Here is a 27,167-nt window from a genome sequence, read left to right as displayed (position 1 = left end):
TTTAGAAATATATCTATTAAAAGTGGATGGAGGGAGTATTAAACTTGCTCTAAATCCATGACCTTGATTACTGAACTCTCACTACTTAAAAAAAAAGATTTTTCTATACGAGAACCCCTTTAGGTTGCAGACGGACTGTAAGTGACGGCGTCGGTAAAAAATGACCTTTATTTTCGCATGTAGCTCCTTAAGACACCCGTATAGAAAAATCGATTTTCCATGCGGGCCTCTTAAGAGATCCACATGCAAAAATTGTATATATCAAGGTTTTAACCAACAAGTAAAGTCTATATATTCCTTATATATTTGAAAGGAATTGAAATGATGAAAAGTGAAATCAGAGAAGTATTGTTCTATACACACTCATTATTATTATCGCTATAAATTCAAATGGATTAAATCTATATACGGATTAAATTAGCACGATGAGAAGGTACTGTCGCGTGTGAATATATACCTTTATGTACCAAATAGGGAACCAAACATGCCTCAAAGTTCTTTTTACTTGTCGACACCAAATTACGGTTCGATCGAAAAAATCAGCTGTTACCCACCGTGCATTAATTAGATATTGTACATAGCTTCTTTTTTTTTGAAAAATAATGGGTGAAAATATGGTCTCTATATTTATACTACCTTCATCCCAAAATAAATCGTGTAGTTCAAATCTAAAATATACTGCTACACTTATTTTTGAACAAAAAAGGTATTAAGGGTTTATATTTAATTTTATGGGATATCCTATCGATGTTTGTGCGGTAGCTTTGTCGGATTGCCACATCCCCTCGTGACATGGAAGACCGAAAGTGATCATTGTGTGTTTGGACGGCTGGCTTGCAAGCCAAGCTACAAAAGTTAGCGACAAATATTAATTACTTGCCCGTTTGAAAATAAATGGCATCGTTGTTTTCCACAGTCATTATTCATTTTTTTACTAGTAATTAAACTAAAAATATATGTGTTTCACAATTGAAAATGTTTTTATATATTGTTAATTTTGTAGTTGTTGATAATATATTTGAAAAAAAATAATGATCAAACAAGTCCGTGTAGAAATATAATACTGTCTTATATATATATTATTGAGTGAGGGAGTACATTAATTTAAGTCCTCTCATTTAGGAGTAGTAGCTTTTGTGATTATATTTTCCGGGCGTTGGATGATGCATTCTTGTCAACTTGTCATGGTCTCTATTTAGTGTGAGGACGTGATCGATAATACGAATTGAATCAGCAGTGATAACTGCTATGATAATTAATTTTGTTAGGTCATGGTTTATCTTTTGACATCCCCTATTGATTTAAGAGTGTTCTAATTGTGCACACTAGCGAACAGACAAGTATGATATACTAGGTGAAACCCCGCGCATTGCTGCGGAAATTTAGTATGATAACAATAAAAAAACGTGTAAGATAGCTAGATAACATCAGATTAAATAAATTAATGTGGTTTATGATAATTTAAATTTAAATAGTATGTAGAATGACGATTCAAACGGAAAAAGTAAGGTGGTATGACTTTATGGAAGAAGAAAAGTAGGGAGATAGTTTGGACCGTTGATTAATCATCTAAAGGCTAAAAACAATTGATGTGATATGATTTAATTAGAGGAACAAAGGAGAAAGATAATTTGTACCATAGTTTAATCATTTAAGCATTAGCTAAGTGAAGATGAACTATATAAGTATATAAGATATCATAAAACATAATAAAGATATGCATTGAAACATTGTGTGAATTATGTTGGATGATAATTTAACATGCTTGTATTTGAAAAGCTCTTAAATTATAAAAACTATAAAGTTATAGCATGTTTGCACGATGTTTAAATGTGATGATTGTTAGTGGGTGATGATGTGGCATCTTGTTAATTAGTGGATGATGATATGACATCTTGCTAGTGGATGATGATGTGGCATCTTTGCATATTAAGCTTAAGGAGTTAGTGGGGGATAACTTTATAGTAAGATAGGATTACATGACTATCTGTGTTTTCGTAGACATCTTAATTGTAATAAGCGAATTGTTGAGTTAGCACAAATTATTAGACTCGACATTATATTTTAACTATTTGTTTCACTTAAAAAGCTAATAAGGGACATCCTTATATGCATCTGTTCATATAAAACTGGAACATATTAGTCTTTTCCTCCTCTCATGCGCAGACATAAATTCGAAAACCGACACCTATAACAACTTATAAGTGTCGGTTTGTTTTAAAAATGGCACCTACAACATACCAGCTTTTTAAATAATAAAATGATACTTTTATATGGGATAAAAGTGTCATTTTTTTATTAAAAAACTGCACTTTTAGCCTGGAGCCGAGCTGTCAAATCTGCTCTTTTTTTACTCCTCTTTCTCATCTCCTCGGCCTTATCTCCTTGCGCACGCGGGCTCTCTCTCTCGTCCCTTCTACCTCTCTAATGATTCGCTGTCTCCCCTCCTCTTCGAGCTAGCAAGCGATGGAAAACGGCCCGCCTCTCCACAATGCCTTCTCATCCCGTTGCCATTGGGCATGGCCTCGGCCACATCGAAAGGAGGCTGTCGCAACCCCTTCAGCCTGGTGGCCAAGTCAGCAAATCCAGCGTCGTGGTGGTAGGGGCAGTCGGATCCAGCAGTCCTCAATCTATCACATGATGGCTGCGGTGATGCATGGTAAGGAGTCAAGGCCGCCATGAGCTTGAGGACACCATGAGCTCAGAATTGCCAAATTCGGCTGCTACGAGCTCGAGGGTAACCAGATCCGGCCTTGAAGGTGATGGGCAGGTGGGCAGACAACAACGGTGAGCAGCGGCGGCATCAGCCTTCTCTCCTTTTGCGTCCTCCTCTATGTATTTTTTTTAGTGAGTTCTTGATGTCAATCGATCTTGGAAGCAATATATTATTCTTGGATGTTGATTACGTGAGATGTGATTATTGTGAGTTTGTTGTTATTGGTTGTGTATTGATTTCACGAGTGACATGGTTGGATGCGCTTGGTGCATCGGTTCAAATCAAGGCGATACATCGAGCCAGATTTTTTTATTCGGGGAACCTCATATGTGCCGATTCCTACACCGCACCTTTGATTCTTCCTCATCATTGCTGCCTACGTGGTGCCGTTGGGGAATCAATACTTATGTGGAGTTTACAACCAATTGCCATTATAATTTCTGATGTAGTGTTTGAAAATTCGGGACAACATCGTATTTCAATTAAAAACTAATGTCAAATAAATTTGGCTGAGGGAGTATGTTTTAATTTTAACCGTAGTTACTCAGCGTACCAATCGGCGGCTATACAACTGATATATATGTCATGTCATGAATACATGAGTAAAGAGTAACATGGTGACAGAAAGACCAAAAGTAAAATAAAGTTGGTGCTAAACTAACAATATACCAATGCGTTTTAGGGCTGCTTCCCCCGTGGGGCCAAGGAAAGATTCTCGGATGGGTCGGTTTTTCGTATTAAATTTCCAATCATTTTTTTATTTTAAAATTCCAATCATTTGGCCCAATACACCTGAAAAATTAAAAAAAAATACAGGATTCAGAATCATGTTTGAGAGTGCACGTTCCATCGTGGATGCAGAATGTCTCTATAAAAGGACCTTGTGTTGATTAGTAGAATTTAAAACTACTGCTGCTCCCACCTCCCAAAATAAATTTATTTTTCACCTATCTCATATATACCAAAATGACTAGAATACCTCTCTTTTAACAAATCCTAATCCAATTAGTATTATTTACTTTATCTACTCCCAATATAATTAGTTTCTGCTTCACAAACATCGATGCAATAGTTACTTAAAAATAAACTTATTTTGAAACAAATGAAAGGATCATAAAATAAACTTATTATGAGACGAAGGGAGTACCTCTTACGCACTGTAGCTTGTTTAGATCCACCACTAAAAATAAAATATTTAGAAGCCCATAGATCACAAATAATAGGTCAGCTCTCCACAGCAAACAGAAAATCTCCTGCAGAATCGACCCAAAAAATCAGGCCCTCTTAAATTGATTATGACCCGTGAGGGTATCATATCATCTATTTATTACTCCCATAGTTCCTAGTAATTGTCAGCGTCGGTAGGCATTGTTACAATTTGGAAATAAGAGATGATTCTCCCTCATGCTCCCTCCCCATTAATTTTGTATTATAAGTTGCTTTGATTAAATTCATAGAAAACATATGTTTTTAACACAAAACAAATATATTATTAGATTATATTTAATGTTAGATTTAATGAAACTAATTTGGTGTTTTAAATGTTGCTAAATTTGTCTATAAACTTAATCAAACTTTCAAAGTGTATAATATGAAACGGATGGAGTATCTATTATCAGAAATGGTTTGAAATGGTTGTTTTAATAGTAATTTTTTTATTAAATGGAAAACACACATGTGCTTTCCCTCTTAATAACAAAAAATGGTTTACTTTAAATTGCGATGAACAAAGTTATACGGTTGTTTTTACGTATTTTTTTCACGAGAGCAATATATTTGATATTGTGGCATGCAATTAATTAAATACTTACAAATTTATTACTAACAATAGAGTGATCAAAGTTTCAACAGAAAATTATATCATAAAAAGAAATGAAGTTATGACCATTTGGTCGTTTTTAAAAATATTATTTCAACCCTGCCAGAAAAACCCCCAAAATTAGTGCCAAACCCTCTTGAACTGAGGCCGAGGTTAGTACTATAATAAGAACTATTCTTAAAATAAATTTTTAAAAGGTTAAAATATCATAATTTCAGTAATTGGGACGCGGCACCAAGTCACCGCAATTGCCATCAATCGGCATCCATAACACTGTAGCTGTCGAATCTCACGGCTTACGAAGACAGGCATGTACGGAAACATTCTCCCTCCGTCCCAAAATAAATGCAGTTTTGCATTATTCACGTTCAACGTTTCACCGTTCGTCTTATTTGAAAATTTGTTATAATTAGTATTTTCATTGCTATTAGATGATAAAACATGAACAGTACTTTATGTATGACTAAATATTTTCAAATTTTTCACATTTTTTTTAAATAAGACGAATGGTCAAACGTTGGGCACGGATATCCACGTATGCACTTGTTTTGTAACGGAGGTACTATAGTTTGTTGCTGCGGTGGCACGCCAGTAGGAGTACGCCACTCATCACATGGCTACCTACGTACGACCACGTAGGGGTACTTCGTACGCTACCGACACAGTGGGTTGGTATAGTCCATTCACTGTAGTATTGAATGAATGACAACGATTTGGAAAAACATTGTTACTTAATAATGGTAGTTCTATGATTCTGATGTCCTCGTGATCCAAAATATTTTAGAACGGGGTATTCTAAGCTTCCCAAATCCGTGAATATATGATTACGTTGGTTAATCATTTGTTCTCATTTTAAATAAAATAAATTTTAGAATTTTAAAACCACTATAATTTAACTTACAAACTTTATAAATCTATCATGGATATGAGATATGAAGCCGTGTCAAATATAACCTGAGTATTGAATGTTGAATCTTATCCAAATTACGTTCAGTAAAATTCCGCCAATATCATGGCGCACATGTTCTTTCCTTTTGAATACGCCTTAAGCGATGGAAGATAACAACAAACCTATGACCTAAGAAAAGTTATAGTAAAAAGTAAAAACACATCCACACACATGTAAGAGGATATATCCGTAAAAACAAGTTAATTGTTGAAAACTCGTAAAAATCATACCTAAAAGTTTTATAAATTCATGAAAAAAAGATACTAAAGATAGATGTCGATATAAAATATATTCTTACCAAGTCTCAAGTTCAAAATCAACTTTATTTAGGAGTAAAAAAAAGACAAATTTCAAATGAATAGTAACACATGACACTATCTACCCGAAATTTGTTTTTTTCCTTAAACAAAGTTGAGTTTAGATTTGAAATTTGATGATAATGTATTTCATATCTACATATATCTGTAGTATTTTTTATGAGGTTAATAATTTTTTTAGTATGATTTTCACGAGTTTCTAATATTTAGCTCATTTTCGCCGGATATGTCCTCCACGTGTAATTGCCCGAACAAGCTTTTTCTTGTTCCTATTAAAAACACACACGACACATGGTACACCACTTTATACGCACTCACTAGTGTGCCCCTGGCGCATATATGTGCAATCGCACAATACTTCTTTTTACTACACAAAATACGCCAAACACAATAATTAATGTGCATACACTCGTAAATGTATCTATACCATAAGCTTAAAAAAGACAGAGATCAATACGACAAAGTTTTGACCTCGATATATCCTATTGAAAACACACCTACGTATTTGGCTAATGCTTTCTAGTAACAGTCTTGTTGTTGTAACCTACAGTATGTATCAATATAATTAAACTTCTCCCTATCTTAATAAATATATGTAGGCCAGCTTTTCTTCTGTCGGCATGGTAAAAAAACACGCCTACTTATCAATAATATTCGTGTATATTAGAATCTGAACCATAGAGAATGGTGTCATGTAAGCATGTAATTAACCACATCTTCACCATAACATACACCCAATACTTTAACTATAGATGAATCATACAAGTCAAGGCATATATCCCTTCCGTCTAAAAATAAGTGCAACCATGAGTTTCTATGGACAATTTTAATCGTTCGTCTTATTTAAAATATTTTTCAAAAACTAAAAAACATAAGTCATGCATACGTACTATTCATGTTTTATAATCTAATAATAGTATAAATACTAATTTTAAAAAAATTTAAATAAGACGGACGATCAAAACTGGACACAGAAATTTATGGCTAATCTTATTTTGGGATGGAGAGAGTATATTAGATAGTAATAGCTCGTAGGGTTCTGATTTTCTCAGATTTTTGAATTAATTATTTTCTTCTCGGAATGGCTGCCACGTTATCCTTTGTGCGACTTCTCGATTGGGTGGATAGCATTGGTAGCACGCGGTACCACGGTGATTATGTTGTTCCCCAGGCGTGGTTATGCTCCCTCGTGTCCCGGTTGCATTAACCGGTGGTGTCCGGTAAGGGCTCGCAAGCATGCTACACGCATCTTCATGTATTTTTGCCAAAAGAAAGAATCCTTGGTACCTTGAAAAATACTCCCTCCATCTATTTTTTATGGTCATATTTATAAATCTGAAAAATTTATTTTTGATAGGCATATTTCAATCCAACAACTTATCATCTTAATGGCTTTCTTGGATTTAATACGTGACTCTCCATTTTTCCACACAAGATTGGCTACATGGGCATAGATAAATGTAAATATTAATGAATCGTTTGTTTACGAGGAATGACTAGTAATATATTTAAATAGATGATAAGTAGAATCACTTATCCTTAGTCTGTATGTCAAGATGAAATATGACTATCAAAAGTAGATGAAGGGACTAGTAAAGTAACCCTTTCACCACTTTTACTCCGTTATAAATTTTGTGAAAAACTCTATATACATTTGAGAAATATAACACGAAAAAGAGAAGATTATATTTTTAGAGATGGCGCTATAATACTAAGAAGCACAATGTTTTTTTTTATGCAAAACTTCCTCTCAAACTTATCTTGCCTGGTGTATCTGTATACTCCTTCAAAGGTAAGTGGGTCTCACTTGATATTGAGTGAACCGTGGCCTCAAACGCACTTCCCATGTCACCAGTGGCGGACGTAGCGTTAAAATATAAATGGGGCGGAAAACGAAGATGTTCACTCGATAAGAGTAATCGAACACGACACATATCGTATTAACAGTTCGTTCGTATAAGTAGATAAGGGGGTCTCGAGAGTATGGGGCGACACGAGCCGTAGCTGAGTCGGTCGACCCACCCCGCCTAATGGGTAAATCCACCCCTGCATGTCACAGATGCCGTTGTGAGTTTGCAACTATATATTTCCTCTGTCTTAAATTAAACTAAAATCTACTACGGTATGTAATATATTCTAGTACAATAAATCTGAAGAGTAAACCGATTTGTTTAAATTCATTGTACTGGGATAAAGGGCCTGTTCACTTTACTGCCATTTTCAACCTTACCAAATTTTAGTAAAGTTGCCAAAAAAGTGGCTACATTTAGTTTGCTACCAAATTTTGGTAACTATATAAGAAATCATGTCTTGCCAAAATTTTGGCAACTATACCAAAATTTGGCAATGCCAAAATTTGATAAGGTTTTTTTTTGGCATCAAAGTGAACAGGCCCAAAATCTATTCAGATTTATTTACTATGATGCATCACTTGTACAAAATTCGTTTATTTTGGTACTTATAGAGTACGTGGCAATACTCCAATTTTTTCCTGACGCACACGTATTCCAGCAAGGCTAACAGAATATCCACTCGACCTTGTCGAACACCCAGTCGATCAACTCGGCGAGGCCGCCGCCGACGCTCATGTCCGTCTCGCCGTCGAACGGATACGGCGGCTCCGGCGCCGTCGCGTCCAGCAGCCGCTCGATGGCCACCTCCGGCCCAGACCTCTCCAGAGGCCTCATGGGCCTCCCGTACCGGGCCGGATCCGGACAGCAATCCTGCACAAGAAAGCCCATTTCTCAGGCCTCCTTTTATGGGCCTAGATTTAGCCCATACTAACTGGCAAAATGGGCCCAAACCTGATCGGCGTGCATTTTCCTGACGAAGGCCTTGAAGGCCCGGAAGTTGGTCGCCGTCAGGAGCTCGTCCGACAGCCGGAGGTACGTCACGGCGGCGACGCGGCGCGGCGGCGCGCCGCCGCCGCCGGCGGGGCCGACGCCGTTGGGCCGCGCGTTCAGCAGCATCTGGTTGTACCCGCGCCGGTCGTGCCTGCTCAGCGCGTTCTCGCACGCCGCCTCGACGCCCTCCCTCCACGCCGCGCTCAGCGCCTGCCGCACCAGCCGCTCCGGTGAGCTCATCGCCTCCGGCGGCTGCTCCGAGTCCCGCATCTCGGCGCAGGTGAAGTTGAGCACGGCGCCGTCGTGCCGCGCCAGCATGCGCGCGACGGGGCGGTACCCGTCGCGGCCGGGCACGTTGTAGTACCCCGCGGCGAGCTCCGCGGCGTGGCTCGGGTGCCGGTACCACCAGTGGATCCCGGACACCTTCGCGGCGAGCTTGAGGCTGCAGCCCAGGAACGCCATGTTCGCCTCGTCGAGGACCCTGTCGCCGTGCTCGAGCAGCTTGCTGGAGTACCACGTCAGGAAGAACCTCCCGGCCTCGGTCAGGTACGTGCCGCCGTCCGCCGCGAAGAACCGCGTGTCCTCCGGCGTGTAGTTGTACTCTCCGGCGGCGTCGCCCGGCAGCTCCCACTCCGGGTGCCCGGCCTCTGTCGCCGCCGCTCTGAAGTCCTCCTCCAGGTATTTGTCATAACACTGTAACATTTACAAACTGAAGTGACTGACACCGAATTGTAAACTAATTTAAACGTTTTTAACATCAAGAATTTAAAATGTTAATTGCAGAAGGAAATTGATCCTACCTGGAACTGTCCGATGCCGGGGAATTCCCAACCTTGGCTCTCTGGGTAGGATGGGTATCTAAGCTCACCTGCAGGGCCGAGGCCAACCTCTATGTCCACGATCAGGCCAGAGTCCAAGAAGTCACCCATGTTCTCTCTGAAGCTCTTCATGAAATCGGCATACAACTAGTGTCACAGATAAACAATCGATCAAGTCGATTAGATTATCCTAAATTTGATCATATGGTTGTGATATGTAATTTTGCAATCTCAATGTAACAATTTATGAAATCAGTGTACCTGGATGGCAGTCCTGCCGTGGAACAGAGGCCGGACGTCCACGCCGATGGTGAGGTACTCATGGTTCCTCGCGCCGCCGGGGCTCGTGTAGTACACGTCGGGGTCGTCGTCGCCGACGTCGCGGACCCAGCGCGGCAGCGGGATGGTGACGGCGTCGCCGACGTTGCCGCCGCAGGCGTGGAACGACATGATGGCCTGCACCTTGAGTCCTTCCTCCTGCGCCACGCGGAACAGCTCCCTGTACGCGCGCCACTCGTACCGCGCCGGCCCGGCGCCCTCGACGATGCCCCACCACACGTCCGCCATGACGCCGTCCACGCCGGCCTCCCGCCGCAGCCGCCGCAGCCGCGCCCGAAGCCCCGCCGCGTCCTCCAGCTCGTTCTCCGCGGTGACCACGCCCAGCTGCGCGCCACGCCACGGCGCGGCGCCGCTCGACACGATCAGTTCGAACGAAAGCTTGAGGAGATTGCGTGAGCTCGGAGCTTACCGGGAGCATGACGTAGACGGGGACGTAGTTGGCGAGCATCTTCTCCTCCTCCTCCTCCTCCTCGGTGAGCAATGGCGGAGGCTGCGGTGAACGAGCAATGCAGCAGGAGGCAGGAACTCAGTTTGAATCAAGAAAGTTCGCGCGCTCGGCGTGTGCCTAGGTACCTCGGGTAGAGGAGAAGCCTGTTCGCTCTCAGCGGCAATAGCACGGACCCGGAGAGAAGCCGCCGTCTTCTGGGAGTCGGCGACGAGCCGCCGCCGACGCCGCCGCCCGGTTGCCGGCGGTGGAAGAAGAGGAGCAGGAGACGCCGCTCTGCTCCGGCATGTCCATCGTTGCTGCAGCCTGACCGGCTGCGACGATGGCGACGAGGTTGTAATCATGATGGGCAGCAGCGAAGCTGTCCGGGCTATGTTTGTCCAAATTTGAAAATTTTTGCTAGATGTTCTTGGCTTTGTCCGGTGAATTCTCGGCATATATCGTTGGCGACTTGGCGTGCCATGCCATCTGCGTGACACAAAAATCTGTCCCCTTTTTGGCGATGTGTGTTGGGAAGAATTGAGCAGGTGTTCATGAAGGTGTGGTTTGCGTGAGCTCTCAAGCGTGTTTTTTTTTTTTCTCCCGTTAAGTAAGAGGCTCATACCATTTCAGTTTCTGCTTTTCTAGTGGTGAATATTGAGGGTTCAGAAGAAGCTACTAGCTGTTGTTGTCTGTGCTTTTGGTTTTGGCTTTGTGCAGTGATAGCTACAGTAAGGGTGTGCGTTCAACATGCGAGCAAATGGCAGAGGATGGCTGCTTCCCCATTTTTCAATTCCACCTGAAGAAAATAAAATCGATGTTTTCCCAAATTAGAGGATGTCTTTATTATTTCCCAAATATTGAAGATGATTATCGTAAAAGAAAAACTATTAGTATGACAAAATATAAATTAAGATAAAAATACTTAAAATAAAACAATACTTATATCTTTTTTAAACTAATTGGCCGAACCTCTTTGTTTTTCCCGAAACACATATACTCACCCTTATAAATCCACACATACGCACACCTTATCCCTATAAACAACTTCTTTAATAACACTAAAAAACACAAAACACTCTCTTCTGTTTTCAGAAAAAAAACTTTCTTCTGTTCAAGAATAAATACTTCACCTTTTATCCGAGCAAAAACACTCTCCTGGGCTCTACGTCTCTATTACTACCTCCATTTCATGATGTAACAATTTTTAGCTACTTGTTATATTTTGTGACGGAGGTATGGTAAGCTAAGGGCTTGTTTGGCACAGCGTGGAGCTGGAGCTCAGCCAAACAATTTTAGTTCCATCTAAAATGAGAGAAGAGTTAGATGTAACGCTATCACAAAATAAATTAGATATGTGAAGCTGGGTTTAAACTTTCTTTCCAACTCCATTTCAGAACCAACTCATGAAACAAAATTTAAGTTGCCGTAGCACTATCACTCCATCATCCAAAGCCTATGTCCATTCAGCCCATTACGGTCTGGCCCAAAGTCCGTATCCGTTCACCTCGTGCTCCTATTCCGCTTGTCCTTATCTCGGCGTCCGAGCCCACCACCGCACCACCGCCCCGAATCCGCCCCCAAATCTCCTCGCGACCTCGAAACCCTAGCCTCCTCCGGCCACCGTCGCCGGCCACGGTGAGCGGCCCCACCCCCCCGCAGCCATGGCCTCCCCGGAGGGCTCCACGTGGGTCTTCGACTGCCCTCTGATGGACGACCTCGCCGCCGCCGCCGGCTTCGACGCCGCCCCCGCCGGAGGCTTCTACTGGACGACGCCCGCTCCTCCGCAGGCGGCGCTACAGCCGCCGCCGCCGCAGCAGCAGCCCGTCGCCCCTGCCACCGCGGCTCCGAACGCCTGGTAATTGCGGGGTTTACGGCCTCCGATCGCGCTCCAGCCAGCCCTGGCTGGGCCCGGTGCCGTGGTCTGGGGTGCTACATTTTTTTTTCGTCCTGATTTGTCGCGGCAGCGTGTTAGTGCGTAAGTTGAGACTGGGTATATCGTGATCGTTGCTATTGATTGTTCGATTGGAGGTCGATAGAAGCGTATCATATCAGACTATCAGTGGGATTCGGATTAGGGGATTAGCCATTGAGTGTGTCTGAACATGTAGAACTAGTTACGTACTCCCTCCGTTTTCTAAAATATGACACCACTGACTTTTCAAAATACACTTGAACATTCATCTTATTCAAAAAATTTATGTAATTATTATTTGTTTTATTGTGACTTGATTTATCGTCAAATATTCTTTAAGCATGACTTAAATTTTTTATATTTGCACAAAAATTTTGAAGACGACGAATAGTCAAACGTTTATCAAAAAGTCAACGACGTCATACATTAACAAACGGAGGTAGTATAACTTAGTAGGAGCCGTCAGCCTGTTTTACTGAACAGAGGGCTCAATTCCTGGTTATATTGAATTGTCAGCTTCATTTTCAAATCTATTTATTTGTGTGCATACGTAATGTATTTAAACCTAATTTAGGGCCTCTTCATGATTTATAATTCTCATTTTAATTGTGATGCAAATGCTGCATAGCATAGCATATATAGTTTGCTAAGCATGCATTGTGTCATGTTTATCTGGTGTCATGTCATGGGATAGTTGAACTGAAGAAAACATACACCATAATTGATGATGTTTATGATGCCACTATTGTACAAGATTCAGTTTGCCGTGTAATATTACAATATAAGAACTGATAACAAGTAAACCAAATGGTGTCAAATTGGCGTGGTGGTGGGAGGGTGGATGGTTGTGATTTGCTGTAGGTCCAACTGTCTGAGATACCAGATTTTAAAATTTTTTGTATCTATATGCAAGTAAATTGCATTGACATGATATTTTGAGCCAGGTATTGAGATTTGTCCTGAGCTTTCCAGTGGATTTTTCAATGAATGATCTATGAAGGATCAGAAACGGGGTGAGAGAAGTGGTTAATCTGTATCACTTGGGTTCCAGCACGAAGCTTACTGTGGAATGGAAATTTATTGAAGAACGTGTTCATGTTAGGATATTGTTTACTGCAACTCTTTGATTTAAGAGTATTCTTTTATTTATGATACCTTGTAGTCTTGTGGTGCTAGTACATTTTCTTTATGCACCAGGAAGTCATCTCATGTGTTTTTAAATCTGTCCTGGTTTTTGACTTGTGCTTCCACCTTCTGGTGCCATAGGTTGTGGTGTTATGAACCACACAGTGCATCTTAACTGATGTATTGTTCTGTTGTGTTAAATTTGCTTGATTCTTTTGTTGTCATTGTATAGTTTTTTATGTACTTATTGCTGTATATTATCGTGACATATGGCATACTGAAGTACAAGTTTATTTTTTTCACCAGTGCTGAAATCAATGGCTCTGTGGACTGTGAACATGGCAAAGAACAGCCAACAAATAAACGGTTTGTTCACATCCATTATCCAATCTACATTTCCTTTCCTGTTTTCTTTTGATCATTTCTAACTTGGCACCACAAAACATTAGTCCGAGATCAGAAAGTGGCACTCGACCAAGCTCCAAAGCATGCAGGGAAAAAGTAAGAAGGGACAAGTTGAACGAGAGGTAATTTTCGCATCATTTTTAATTCAACCCATTTTTCTGGTTGCAGCATTGTTTTTTCTAACTCTAAACTAATTCATGGACTTAATTTCTGTTAGGTTCTTGGAACTGGGTGCTGTCCTGGAACCAGGGAAGACACCCAAAATGGACAAATCGTCTATATTGAACGATGCTATTCGTGTAATGGCTGAGCTGCGTAGTGAGGCACAGAAGTTGAAGGAATCAAATGAGAGTCTCCAAGAGAAAATCAAAGAGTTGAAGGTATGTCTTTTTATTTTCTCTTCATAATTATTTGCCATGCATCTATTTTTATGGGCACCCCCGCAGCAGCTGTGTACATATTGTTGTCTAAAATGTAATGACAATATTGATAGTTTTGTTGGCTCAGCATGGTGTTAACCTTAGGTTATATGGTTTGTATGGACTATAAAGTGTAAATCCAAAGGACAAACTAAGCATCATGTCCTTCAATTTTGCAGGCTGAGAAAAACGAGCTGCGTGATGAGAAGCAAAAGCTGAAGGCAGAGAAAGAGAGCCTGGAGCAGCAGATAAAGTTCCTGAATGCTCGACCAAGCTTCGTACCACACCCTCCGGTTATCCCAGCCAGTGCATTCACTGCTCCTCAAGGGCAAGCTGCCGGGCAGAAGCTGATGATGCCTGTGATTGGCTACCCAGGATTTCCGATGTGGCAGTTCATGCCGCCTTCTGATGTTGATACCACAGATGACACCAAGTCATGCCCTCCTGTTGCATAAGTCAAAGCAAAGATCAATTTGCCTCGCCTTGTAGGAAAGAGGTGAAACTGCCTTCCATTCAAGCCCAGTTTGGTCGTCAGTGTTTAAACTACCTAGCTAATCCCAGGATTAAACCGAAGCTTCGCTGTATCGAAGTATCAACCGGTGACATGTGAACTGACGAAAGATGACACCGTTGTATATTACATATTAGTAAATAAATTCCATCTGTCCAATTAAATGAGAATTAGATGCCATATAATTATATCCCACCGTGTTTTGACCATTGAGAAGCATAATTGGGTTATTGGTGGCCATGTCCGAAGAAAAGGAAAACAATATATAATTGGGTTATTGGTGGCCATGTCCGAAGAAAAGGAAAACAATATGTGCGCTGTTTGGTGCAACGTGTTCACCTCACAGCAAGACGTGCTCTACATGCTCCCTGGCATCTATGGTATTAGCCGTCAGGGAATAAAATATTCCATTATTTTAGTACCATTTTGCGATTTTTCTCCTTTTCTTTCATCGGCATGCAATCCTGATCATGTTCAGGGAGTTTGCTACTTGTAATTTGCCTAACATGATCTCCTCGCGGTTCAAATTAAATTATCTTTGAGATGCTTGTGTTTAATTCCAGGTTTGCCTTGTACTCAACAAATCGAATAGCACATGTAAACACAAACATTATGTTGATCAACGCAGAAAATTTTACTGTTTAGTAATATAGCAGCAAATACCTTCAAAATGAAACAGCAAGAATCTTCTCTTTAATAAATGGAACTGCAAAATACAGAAGGGCTTATGTATACACAACAATTAATTAATACACAGCAACCCTCAAAACGAGTAACAAAACGCCTCTGGTGCAAGAGAAGTTTCACCACACCTCGATAAATATACGTAGAAACCCGTGTATTTACGTACGCCACATGTAAATAGTAATTAAAATCAATAAGAAATATAAAACGATATTAATTTCTTTTTATATCGTTTAGGCGGCCATGGCCACCAGAGCAGCCAAGGCCAGCCCGGCCACGGCCACCGCCGGCTGCTTCCGATGCCGCGGCGTGGACGCCGCGCTGCTGCTCGGGCCGGCCGCCGGCGACGACGCCGAGTTCGACCTGTGCTGCTGCTCGTCGGCGGGAGGCGAGGGGAGCGGCGCCGGGGAAGGGCCGGCGTCCGCGGCGGCGGCGGCGGCGGCCGAGGCGGAGTAAGGGACGGTGGTGACCTTGACGTGCATGGTGCCGTTGAGGCAGTGGCGCGGGATGCTGCAGATGAAGTAGCGCGTGCCGGCGGCGGCGAGCTCGAAGGTGGTGTTGCCGCCGGAGTGGACGGAGACGGGGTTGGTCGAGACGCAGCCGTCGTAGTCCGTCTCAGCCGGCACCTCCACCACGTTGTGGTACGGCTCGTACTTGAACGCTGCACGCCATTGTTGATCTCAATGATGAGCTCGTTTGATCAATCAACCAGTAATTAATTATCGATGGACAATGGCATTTGAGATAGATTAAGAATAAGAAAGCTATTAGCATATGATTAATTGTGTTTTAATTATTTACAATAAATAAATAAATTTAGTTGATATTCCAAAACGACTTATATAGAAATTATTTGCAAGAAACATATCACGTACTAGTAGTAGTTTGAAAAACGTGCTAATAGAAATCGAGAGAAAATGTACATCTTAATCAGAACGGGGTCTACGTGCATTGCAATGGAAATTAATTACTTATGGTGTCGCCGACGATGAACGTCTTTCCGGCGGCCCACTTGTCGTAGTCGACGTAGGTGTCCCAGCCGTAGGAGCCGCCGACCGTGTAGTCCTTGGCCACCGCCGTCGAGGCCACCGCCGCGACCGCCATGACGGCGGCGAGCAATGCTACGGAGCTAGCCTTCATGCTTCCCTTGTGGTAGATCGATCGATCGATCGGCTCTCTCTGATGCTGCGGTTGTCGTCGCCTGATCGATCGATATGTTGTCACCAGCAAGCAATGGCTGTTTATATAAGGAGCAAGAACAAGGCAGAACTAGATACTGCTCTCTTCTCTTTTTTTTTTTTTCTGTTAAGTAATTGGGGCCAGTGTTTATGGCATGCATGTATAGAGGAGTTGTTGTGTAGATGATCTGGAGTTGCTTCCCGTTCATTCTACAAAATTGGAATCAAAATGATTTAATTGTGCATTGCACGTTGTACCTCTTGAGTTGACTTGTATATTATATATAGTTCCTTCTTTTTAATGAAATTGCTTCTACTCTGCAGCATGACTAAGTAATAAATTTACCTACCTGATGTCCTCATTTGCATTCATGGCCATTCAACATTTCCAGATCAAATTCCACCTATTGTCTTTATAAACAAAAATAGAACATGTTTAATCAATTTTGTTTATTTTCCAATATTATTTTTTCTGAGTATTTTTGTTAATATTATGGTAATTGATGCCATTATGTGTTTCTACCCAACATATGTATTCTGATTATGTTAATGCGAGTATTCTGTGCTGGTGGTGGTGGTAGGGTCAAGTAATCTAAATAGTACAAGTAGTACTCCCTCTAATAGTACTCCCGGTTTTTAACATAGGTTACTGTTGATTTTTGTCGTACTTCTACCATTTGTATTATTAAAAATGTTAGGTAATTATTATTCATTTTATTGTGATCTATTTTATAAAAAATACTTTAGGCATGACTTTTTTTTCATATTTGTATAATTGCTGAAAATAAGACGAATTATCAAATGTATATTCGGCAACAATACAGTTTAAAAAAACATAGGCATGACCAAAATTTACAGCTTTTGGGTTGCCAAGGACTCAAGTCAACACAATACAAACCAAAAGCATGTCTGTAGTTTGACTTTTCGGAATCACTATTATTATTTCTTCTCGCTGCCGATTTGATGGAAGCAATCCATGCAAGTTTTCATTGATTAGGCAATGGAATAATCAACTAATCAATTTTGCAGAACGTGAAGAGATGTTACTTGCCCCTTGCAGTTGCAGGTTTTGCGGACACACTCGACTCGATTGTGCGTTACATCATCGACTATCAGCTTTCATGGTCGCAAAGAGAACTTCATTTTACACACATACAACTCGTGGATGTGGATCAGTTCTTGAAAGAAAATGCAGCACTATGGTGTTGCCTGCCCTATCTTTGCTCACACAAATAAATCATACTTCCTCCATTTCATATTATAAGACTTTTTAATATTACCGACATTTATATAGTTGTTAATGAATTTAGAGATATATATACGTATATATCTAGATTCGTTAACATTTATATGAATATGCGTAATGCTAGAAAAATCTTATAATATGATGAAACGGAGGGAGTAGTACCGTTGTATCTTTCGTAATTGCTCCGGGTTGCAAACATAATCGCTAGTTTTCTTTTTGTTTTTCTTACTGGGATATCTCACGGAATTTCGATCCCCTTGCGTCGCTGGTGAGGTCGATGGATATTGGTTGCGAATCTGCGATGGAGCGGTGACATTTTGGACCGGCATGCGCCGTTTGATAGTATGATGGCCTGTAAGACTGTTTGGGCTGTTTGCGGCGCCTAGATGGGCTTTTTTGTTTTGCATGCGGCCAATCAGAGCTGCGTTCGAAACAGAGGATGTGGCTGAGTTTTTCCTGGCAGGAAAAATGAGATGAGTAGCACATAATTAAGTAACTACTCCATCTATCCTAAAATAACTTTAACTTTCAAATAATTTCATCTTTCAAACAATGATTGTATTGAAATTTGAGAAATTAGGAACACATGCATTAGGCCTAGATAAAATGAGAGACAATTGCATTAGGATTTGATAAAGTTGAGGGCATTCTAATCTTTTTTTCTTTATATTGGTATGTGTGAATGGGTGAAAAATAAAGTTATTTTAGGATGGCGATAGAATTAGCTATTATACACTTGAAATTGGATTTATTTGATTTTTAAAAGGAAACTAGCAAAATACCCATCGTTGCCACATAATTTAAAAGATCACATCAGAGTATTACAGAGAGGAAATCTATTTTGAGTTTCAGAGCTTAGTTTCAGGGGATGCTATAAAAGGAATCCCGTTCGGATGGGATGGCACCGGTTAGGTATCAGATGATGCTTACCAAGTATCATACGATTCTTACTAGGTATCAGGTGATACTTGCATTGCGAGGTATCAGGTGATACCTTTAAGTATCATCTTATATCTAGGTGTTGGTACCTGTTGATACCACATGATACTCGTTGATACCAGAGTGGTACCTACAAGATATTAGGAGCCGAGCATTGAGGGGAGGAGTGACTAGGAGACGAAGAGGACGTTGGTGACGGCGTAAAGCTTGGCCGTGCCAAGTTCCTAGACGCGGGCGCCGCTGCCACCCTTGGTGTGCACCTCCTAGATGTGGCGTCGCTACCATCTCCGTGAAGAAATCTATTGCCCGAGGAGCTCCACTACCATCTCCCGCAAAAAGAAATCCGGCATCTGAGGAGCTCATTCGCACCTGACTCTTGGACCATCGCCGCTCGGCTATTGGACATGGCGCCACTACCATCGCCGCGAAGAAATCATTTGCTGCTGCCATAGGAGAGGAAGCAACACTGCATACACAAAGAAACCTGTCGTTGGCGATGTGGTAGGAAGGCGGCACTGTGTCGTTGGAGGGAAGGAGTGGTTGGGAGGTGAGAAGGACACTAGAGATCTTCGACTTCCTGGAGGAGTGGGACCACCTCAACTGGGCGACCTCATTGTCTTCGTGAGGAGCGGGTCCGCCTTCATCCCCTCCATGCTCACCATGGAATTAGGGCAACCCGTGAGGAGGATGGTGAACAGGATCCCGTCCCCCAGCATTTATGTAGTTTTAAATTAATTAGGGATTGTTTGTTCTTATGTTACCAGTCTCGTAAAAAAATAATCCAGTTATTAGCGGCGTGCAAGGATGATCATGATTGAGAGCTCCAGGGTCTAGTCGTGACTTCTACTCTTCTATTGTATGTTTGATTTGGAGTGAAAATAGACAATATAAGATGATAGTAGATTCACCGCTCACTACCACCACAACTAATCCCTTTGAGAATAAAAGGTTATCTTTAATAAATATATCGTTTAGTAGTTTTGCGAAGTGTGCTTGCTTAAGATGATAGAGTAGCTCACCCCAACTTGTCTTTAGAATGTGTGTTACTAGAGGGAGCTTTTTCCACGTTTATCATGAGCACACTTCTCTAAACACTAAACGGTATGTTTTCCGAAAACATTCTATATCGAAGGTCTTTCAAACATCAGATAAATTAAAATTTCAAGTTCTCAATTGATCTTATCCTGATCACTTGCACCGTTTTATTATGTGTAGTCGATAAAGCTCACGTCGATTCTTGATTTGAACATAACCTTAGACTAGTGAGAGCACACATAATAATAAAAATAAAAGATGATGTAAGCAAGCTATACAGGCTGTAGAATTAGATTTGTGCTGACCGCTGTGTTATAGAGGAGAAAAGAGAAACAAACTACTACTACTATCTATAACCAACTAGTAACTATATAAAGTACAGGGTCCAACGAGCTTTACGAGAAAAGAGAAATGATAGGCTAGATATTAGCAGTTGCCTATACTTTATACTCCCTCCGTCTAAAAAAAAAGACAAACCCTGATTTCCGTGCCCAATATTTGACCGTCCGTCTTATTTAAAAAAATTATGAAAAAAATTAAAAAGACAAGTCACGCATAAAATATTAATCATGTTTTATCATCTAACAACAATAAAGATATGAATTATAAAAAAATTTCATATAAGACGGACAGTCAAAGTTGGACACGGAAACCCAGGGTTTGTCATTTTTTGGGACGGAGGGAGTAGATGGCAAAAAGCCCGAGGCCCGACGGCCCGGCCCACGGTACGGTATTTTGGCCCGATCCAAGCATGGCACGGCCCGACCATCGGGACCGTGCCAGCCCGGCCCGACCGCCGGGCCGTGCCTGGGCCTCCCCACCGGCACGTTGGGCCAGCCCGGCACGACCGGGCCAGCACGGCATGACGGGCCGGCATGCCAGGCCTGGCAAATAAAGAATAGGGAGTAGAAATAGACATATTATATACCACTGTCCAAATAATAGTGATGAAAAATAGACTTATTTTAGCTATATATATGCTAGCCCAAATATGAGGGAGGGAAAATAGACTTATTGTCATTATATATATATCCAGCCCAAAGAAGAGGGAAAGAAAATAGACTTATTTTAAAAAGGTATGATGGGCCCCGCGTTCCTTCGGGCCGGCACGGCACGGCCCGACTGCTGGTGGGCCGTGCCTAGGCCGGAGGTGCAGCCCATGGGCTGGCCTGGCCCGACACAAAGTGCCGATCAGGCCGTGCCGGCCCGATGGCTGGTGGGCCTTGGCTAGCCGTGCCTGGGCCGGACCTTATGGCCATCTATATTATACTTTGCTCTGATTTGGGCTGTGAGCCTCACTCATTCGACGGCCGACGTAATGGGTGAACTAATAAGGAAAAAGTACACTCAAGGTCCCTCAACTTGTCATCGAGATACAAAATCATCCTCAAACCGCAAAACCAGATATCTCGCATCCCTTAACTAATCAAAACCGGTCACAAAAGGTCCCTCGGTGGTTTTGACCCCGATTTTAGCCTACGTGGCGGCTGAGTCAGCTTGGGACCCACATGGGCCCCACATTTCTTTCCCCTCCTATCCCTCCACGTCATCATCTCTTTTCTCGGCTAGCGACAGGCGACGGGGAGGCCGGCGATCTCTACAAATCTAGCGTCAGCGTCGGCTTGGTGGTGGCGGCGAGGCGCGGGGAGGCCGGCGTCGGCGTCGCCCTGTCGGAGGAATCACGGTGCGGCAACGTCGAGCAGTCGGCTTGGCGGCGGCGGGCGAGCGGTGGCGGGGCCCCTCCCGCGGGTGAAGTAGGCGTCGGTGCGGTCAGTGTCGCGGGTGGTCTCCCAGACGAGGCCCGCGTAGAGCGCGAGGGCGTCGCCGTCGCCGGGGTTGGCGACGATGGCGTGCTCGCAGTACTCCTGCGCTCTCGCTGCGTCCCTCTCCACCTTCTTGAGAAACCTCGCGTAGTTGCCGAGCAGCAGCGGGTTCGTCGGGTTGGCCTGGATCATCCGCTGGCAGTGCACGTCGGCGTCGCAGCGGCCGTCGCGCCCTTCCCCCCCCCCCCCCGCCGCCGCCGTTGCACACCTTCCTCCCGCTACCTCCTCCCCCGACGCCCTCCTCGACGACTGCCACGGACGCCGCGTTGCCTTCCCTCCCCCTCCCATATCCGCGTCCAGCCCGGTGCTCGTCAGCAGCCGCCGCAGCGGCACAGCCGCCCCGACCGACTGCTCGGGGCCCCTCACGTCGGAACATCTCCGCCATCAAGAGCATCTCCGCCGACACGTTCGTCGCCGACGCCGACGCCGCCTCCGTCCCACCCTTCGGATTCTGGGCTCCCAGATGCAGCTGCTGATGAGGCGATTCCTGAGGTCGCCGGCGTTGGTGGAGCTCGGCGGCGGGAGGGAGGGAGCAGCGGGGGTGGTGCTGGTGTCTGCCGTCCTCATGCTCCTCTCTTTTGTCTTTTGTTTTTCCACATGCTCCTCTGTTTTTTCCTTCGATGTGCTCTTCTCTTTTCGCTTTCCAACTTTCCTCTTTTTTCCAAACTCGTTGGTTATTCCCATCACTAAGTTGTGCACCTCTGTCCCTGTTAGCTCTGTCGGGGGTCTGGCTATATCTCTGTGTCCATTGAAATTCTTTCTCATATTCCTATACGAGTGATACCTTGGGAGAAATCTCCTGTGACCCATGTAGACCGTCTTGTGTGAATGCTTCAACCATTTGCTTCTTGTTTCCTCCATACACTCCGAACACGCCCATTTCCCTTTCACAGTTTGGCCAGAAAGGTTGCCAAGGGCTGGATAATCGTTGATGGTACAAAACAGCATCGCATGGAGGTTGAAATACTCTTGTGCATATGCGTCCCATATTCGTGTGCCCTCATTCCATAGCCTTTCGAAGTCATCGATTATCGGTTCAAGGAACACATCGATATCGTTGCCAGGTTGTCTCGGTCCTTGAATGAGCATGGCAAGCATAATGTACTTTCTTTTGAAACACAACCAGGGAGGAAGGTTATAGTTAACAAGCAGAACTGGCCATGTACTGTGACGACTGCTCAAATCACCAAAAGGATTAATGCCGTCCGTACACATTGCGAAACGCATGTTTCTTGGGTCATTTGAGAATTCCTGGTAAATCCTATCGATTGTCCTCCACTGTACTGAATCTGCTGGGTGCCTCAGCATAGTATCGACTTTCCGTTCTTTGGCATGCCAGCGCACAAGCTTAGCTTGTTCCTTGTTCGCAAACATTCTCTTCATGCGCTCCGCAATTGGGAGATACCACACCACCTTTGCTGGGCCTCCCCTCTTTGACTTACTTCTTTCACCTTCACTCTTTGCTCGTTTGTATCTTGATGCCCCACAGATAGGGCAGACATCCAAGTCAGCGTATTCCTTGTAATACAAAATGCAGTCGTTCGGACATGCATGAATTCTTTTGACCTCCAGGCCCAACGGACATAATACTTGCTTCGCTTCATATGTCGTCTGAGGTAAATTGTTCCCCTCTGGCAACAGATCCTTTAACAGTTCAAGGAGTTCTGTAAAACTCTTGTCCGACCAGCCATTACTAGCCTTAAGCTTCATGAGTTCCAACACGCATGACAACTTGCTGTGCTTCGACTTGCATCCATCATACAACGGTATCTGGCAATTTTCCACCAACTTACTAAACTTCTCATAATCTCTGTCGTTGTCCTCTGCGTCTTCAATGTCATGCAACATTGTAGATAGACATTGAGTGTCCAAATCTATGGTCTCTCCACCTAAAGGAGAAGGTACGAACATGCCTTCTCGAGCTGCGGCGGTGTTCTCTACATCCTGATCCAACACTTCTTCAGCTGCGACATCAGGCGCCTCTTGCTCTTCATGCTTGGTCCAGCAGGTATATTTCTTCATGAATCCATTCATTATCAAATGAGCATGCACTTCATCCTTGTCTTCGATCATCTGTTCATTCTTACAGCCCCTACATGGGCACAACATGTGCATGCTCATCCTACTTTTTCTGTCATTATCCGCAAATGTGACAAATTCAGTGACCCCCTCTCTATACTCGGTAGACGAACGATGCGCATAGTACATCCATCTACGATCCATCTGAAATCAACAACATACGAAGAAAAATAAATGATGATCGATATGTTGAGAATGAATGGAGAATAATGTGTTTTTTACCTTGAATTTTAGCAAAAAATCGCCCCCCTTGCCCTCCCAACCGATTTGTGAACAGTACAATGGTCGGGATGGAAAGCAGTTGGCAGTTTGGGGGTATTTATAGATCCAACACACCTCAAACGGGTTAGATAAAAAAAGCCCGTCAAAGGTATTGCTCATACCTTTGACGGGCTTCTATTCAACGGCCCGTCACTGGTATCCGCTCACCTGTGACGGGCCAGAAATGAAAGCCGTCACAGGTGAGGGGATACCAGTGACGGGTTGGAAGCAAAACTCGTCACTGGTATACCTCTGACGGGTTTTCCTTTCGGCCCGTCACAGGTGAGGGGATACCTGTGACGGTCCGCGGCCGGATGGCTCACCGGTGACGTTATCCCGTCTGACCCGTCAGAGGTAATGGTCACTAGTGACCAAATCGTTTGCCCGTCACAGGTATCCCGTCAGAGGTGTGAGGATCTGGCGTAGTGCTGGTGTCTGCCGTCGAGAAGAGCCGTCTCAGCGTGCACCTGTGGACGCGGCGCGGCGGCGGCGGCCATGGAGGAGGAGCAGGCGACGGTGGCGCGTGAACGGAGGTGCACGCGCAGTTCGCCGTGGCGGAGGGCGGGCGCGGGTTCGAGTGCGCGGCGCACGGTGACACGGTGACTACGTCGTGCACGGCGTAAGAGCCCCGCCTGGCGATGTCGGCAATTGGCCTCCTCGACCTCGACGCCATGGATGGAGCACCGCCTGGATGGTGTGAAAAAAGAAGAGAAAAAAGAAAGAGGAAAGAGAGAGTTGACGTGGTATGCTGACATATGGGGCCCACGTGTATCCCACGCTGACTCAGCCGCCATGTAAACCAAACCGGGGTCAAAACCACCAAAGAACCTCGGTTGACCGATTTTGTATAGTTAAGGGACCCCGCATATCTGGTTTTGTGGTTCGAGAACGTTTTTTATCCCAATAACAAGTTGAGGGACCTTCGGTGTACTTTTTCAAACTAATAAACAGAACTCTTCTACCCCGTTATCCGGTATTATATTGCCTGCCTGCCAGGGAGTCTGGGGCCGAGCCCGCCGAGCTACCGCCCACGGTTTGTGGCGAACACCACCGTTTTCGCGGGTGCTGATCTCGATCGTCGATCATATAGACAGGTGAGCATATATGCATATGTCATGTCAGCCCCCGTGACGGGTGCTGTGGCGTGCCTTGCTCGATCCACTCATCATGACCGATCGAGAGAGCTGACCGCCAAGTGGCCAAAGTTGATGCCGCGTTGATCGTTCGTCCGCCCACCCCCGGCCGTCGTCGGTCGCGACGGAGCCTTTTAGAGCAAGTATAATAATAGCGAGCTATAAGTCTACTATAAGCTTATAAGTTTATGTGGAGAAGAGAGGTAGAAAAAAATTAAAGGGGTTGGCTCTCATGTAAAAGCTAGCTTAACACAATCTCCAAGATAAATGCATTAAATGTATAAGTGAGAGATAGAGAGAGGAAAATAAAATTATAGCTAACGTTATAGCTAATCTATTATATATGTTGGTTTTAAAATGAGCTAATAGTAAGAAGTGAGCTATACTATTATCCTTGCTCTTATGTGGTCTTGGTCTCTTGTTACGGAGATTCGTGCGCTGGAACTTGGCGACATGGACTCACAGATCCCGCTAGTTGTTTTTCTTGCCCCATCAAAGACTATATATTCTTCCCCTTCTCCAACCCACATCCCTCATCGCACACACGTTTTTAATCTGCTAAACAATGTGTTTTTTTTAAGTTTTCTATAGAAAAATTAATTTAGAAAATCATATTAATCTATTTTTCAAGTTTTTTTACTAATACTTAATTAATCTCGCTCATTTGCTTTATTTTTCGTGCTAGGAAACAGGGTTGGGAACCTTGCCTCCCGAACTCGTACTCAGCCTAATTGTTTGGTTCACATGCCAAACATGGCTAGATGCGTGGCTCATAAATTGATTGGTCACACCTTAAGTAAGGTTTGGCTAAAAGATAAATGTATAATATATAGGCCTTTGAATTGAAAAACTATGACATATGCCACAACTTTGTTGTATCCTGCAGCTGAAGCTCGCACGTGGTGTATACATCAGGTGCACTGTGCTTCATCTACTGTCTATGCACAATTAAATGAGTTCCATTGCAAAATGAAAAGAATCCAAATATAGAAGCATAAATATATCTTTATTGCGTACTTTATATTTAATTTGTCCTATGAAATGAATCGATGTATATACTGTCAGACGTTTGAGGTCACGACAATAGTATTTGCATGGTGTGGAGATCATCGATATCAAGATATATACGGGATTGAGGTAAAAGAAATGGAGACAAGGTTTTTATACAGGTTCGGGCCCCTTATCTGACAGGTAATAGCCCTACTCCTATTGGCCGTAGCTGGTGTTACTCTATATTCATCAGAATCACAAAAGTACAATATTTGGGATTGTCTATCTAGCCGTCGTTGACATGGCGGTATGAACACCAATACGTGGTCGACGACGTGGTAGTCTTCCTCCTCGAATATAAACTCGCCGAGATCAGAGATTGCACTAGATCTCTCTTATTGGCCTCTGTAGGCACTAGATTGGGTCTGTCTAGGCTAATCTTTGATGTCGACGTCTGGCTTGTCTTGGCTTGTGTTGGTCTCCTCCTTCTCCTCCTAGAGGGTCTTGTATTTATATCCATAGATGTCCCCTTGTCCAAGTAGAACTAGAGAGACCAATATGGATACAATCCGAGTGGTCCATGTAGTTTCCATATAGAACTCTACTTGTCCTTCCTTATCTGGAACTCCTTCTATATACGAGGTATGATTCTGTATAAGACTTGGTATATGATGGGTCCTGCCGAGGTTAGTCGATTACCATTGGGTATGTGGTGTCCATAACCAGGACAATAGCCCCCAACTTCAACTAAAATGAATTCACATTGTCATGCTGACTTGGTCGTTCTCGATAACATTCGAGAAGACATGGAGTACTCAACATCTCTGAAAAAGATCAACGGTGCACAAGTGTATTTAAATTGAAGTCTAAACAACTGCCAGAAACGAGCCTGAAATCAACGCAAATGAACGAGTTGATCTTATCGATCGAAGACCTTGGAATAACAATGTCGTGCTTGCTTAACCGTTCTCGGACGACTGAGAAGGTACGGAGTATACTACTAAATTTTCTGTCTTGCCGTAATCGAGAATTTGGGTTGAAGTCAAGAATTTTCATCTCGGTGGATACACCATCACTTCATTCCATAATCCTTGTCAAACTCCACCATCTGTTCTCGAGTAATCGAGTAGTTGTCCAACTGTTCTCGAGTAATCGTTCAACCGTTCTCGAGTAGTCGAGTAGTTGTAGAATCTGTGACA

At 43.3% G+C, this 27,167-nt stretch overlaps 4 protein-coding genes across 4 annotated transcripts; 1 reads left to right on the top strand and 3 right to left on the bottom strand.

Moving 5' to 3' along the window:
* Nucleotides 1-8,191: 8,191 nt before the first annotated feature.
* Nucleotides 8,192-10,770, bottom strand: LOC4343510 (beta-amylase). The gene is made up of 6 exons (XM_015789698.3): nt 10,375-10,770; nt 10,211-10,291; nt 9,724-10,125; nt 9,445-9,609; nt 8,606-9,337; nt 8,192-8,524 (listed from the first exon to the last, which is right to left on the bottom strand). The coding sequence occupies exons 1-6, from the start codon at nt 10,681-10,683 to the stop codon at nt 8,318-8,320; spliced, it is 1,896 nt and encodes a 631-aa protein (XP_015645184.1). The 5' UTR covers nt 10,684-10,770; the 3' UTR covers nt 8,192-8,317.
* Nucleotides 10,771-11,787: 1,017 nt separating this feature from the next.
* On the top strand, nt 11,788-14,788 carry LOC4343509 (transcription factor ILR3). The gene is made up of 5 exons (XM_015792219.3): nt 11,788-12,083; nt 13,572-13,631; nt 13,715-13,792; nt 13,888-14,050; nt 14,269-14,788. Exons 1-5 carry the CDS (start codon nt 11,890-11,892, stop codon nt 14,542-14,544), a joined length of 771 nt encoding a protein of 256 aa, XP_015647705.1. The 5' UTR covers nt 11,788-11,889; the 3' UTR covers nt 14,545-14,788.
* Nucleotides 14,789-15,264: 476 nt separating this feature from the next.
* On the bottom strand, nt 15,265-16,579 carry LOC4343508 (mavicyanin). The gene is made up of 2 exons (XM_015792221.3): nt 16,256-16,579; nt 15,265-15,945 (listed from the first exon to the last, which is right to left on the bottom strand). The coding sequence occupies exons 1-2, from the start codon at nt 16,422-16,424 to the stop codon at nt 15,518-15,520; spliced, it is 597 nt and encodes a 198-aa protein (XP_015647707.1). The 5' UTR covers nt 16,425-16,579; the 3' UTR covers nt 15,265-15,517.
* A 4,782-nt stretch (nt 16,580-21,361) lies between these two features.
* On the bottom strand, nt 21,362-21,793 carry LOC136357445 (uncharacterized). Its single transcript, XM_066312706.1, has one exon. The coding sequence runs from the start codon at nt 21,791-21,793 to the stop codon at nt 21,362-21,364; it is 432 nt and encodes a 143-aa protein (XP_066168803.1).
* Between the last annotated feature and the right edge of the window lie 5,374 nt (nt 21,794-27,167).

The sequence above is a fragment of the Oryza sativa genome, chromosome 7, assembly GCF_034140825.1.
Source record: "Oryza sativa Japonica Group chromosome 7, ASM3414082v1".
In the NCBI taxonomy this organism is placed as follows: Eukaryota; Viridiplantae; Streptophyta; class Magnoliopsida; order Poales; family Poaceae; genus Oryza; species Oryza sativa.
This window is presented reverse-complemented; position numbering and strand designations above follow the sequence as displayed.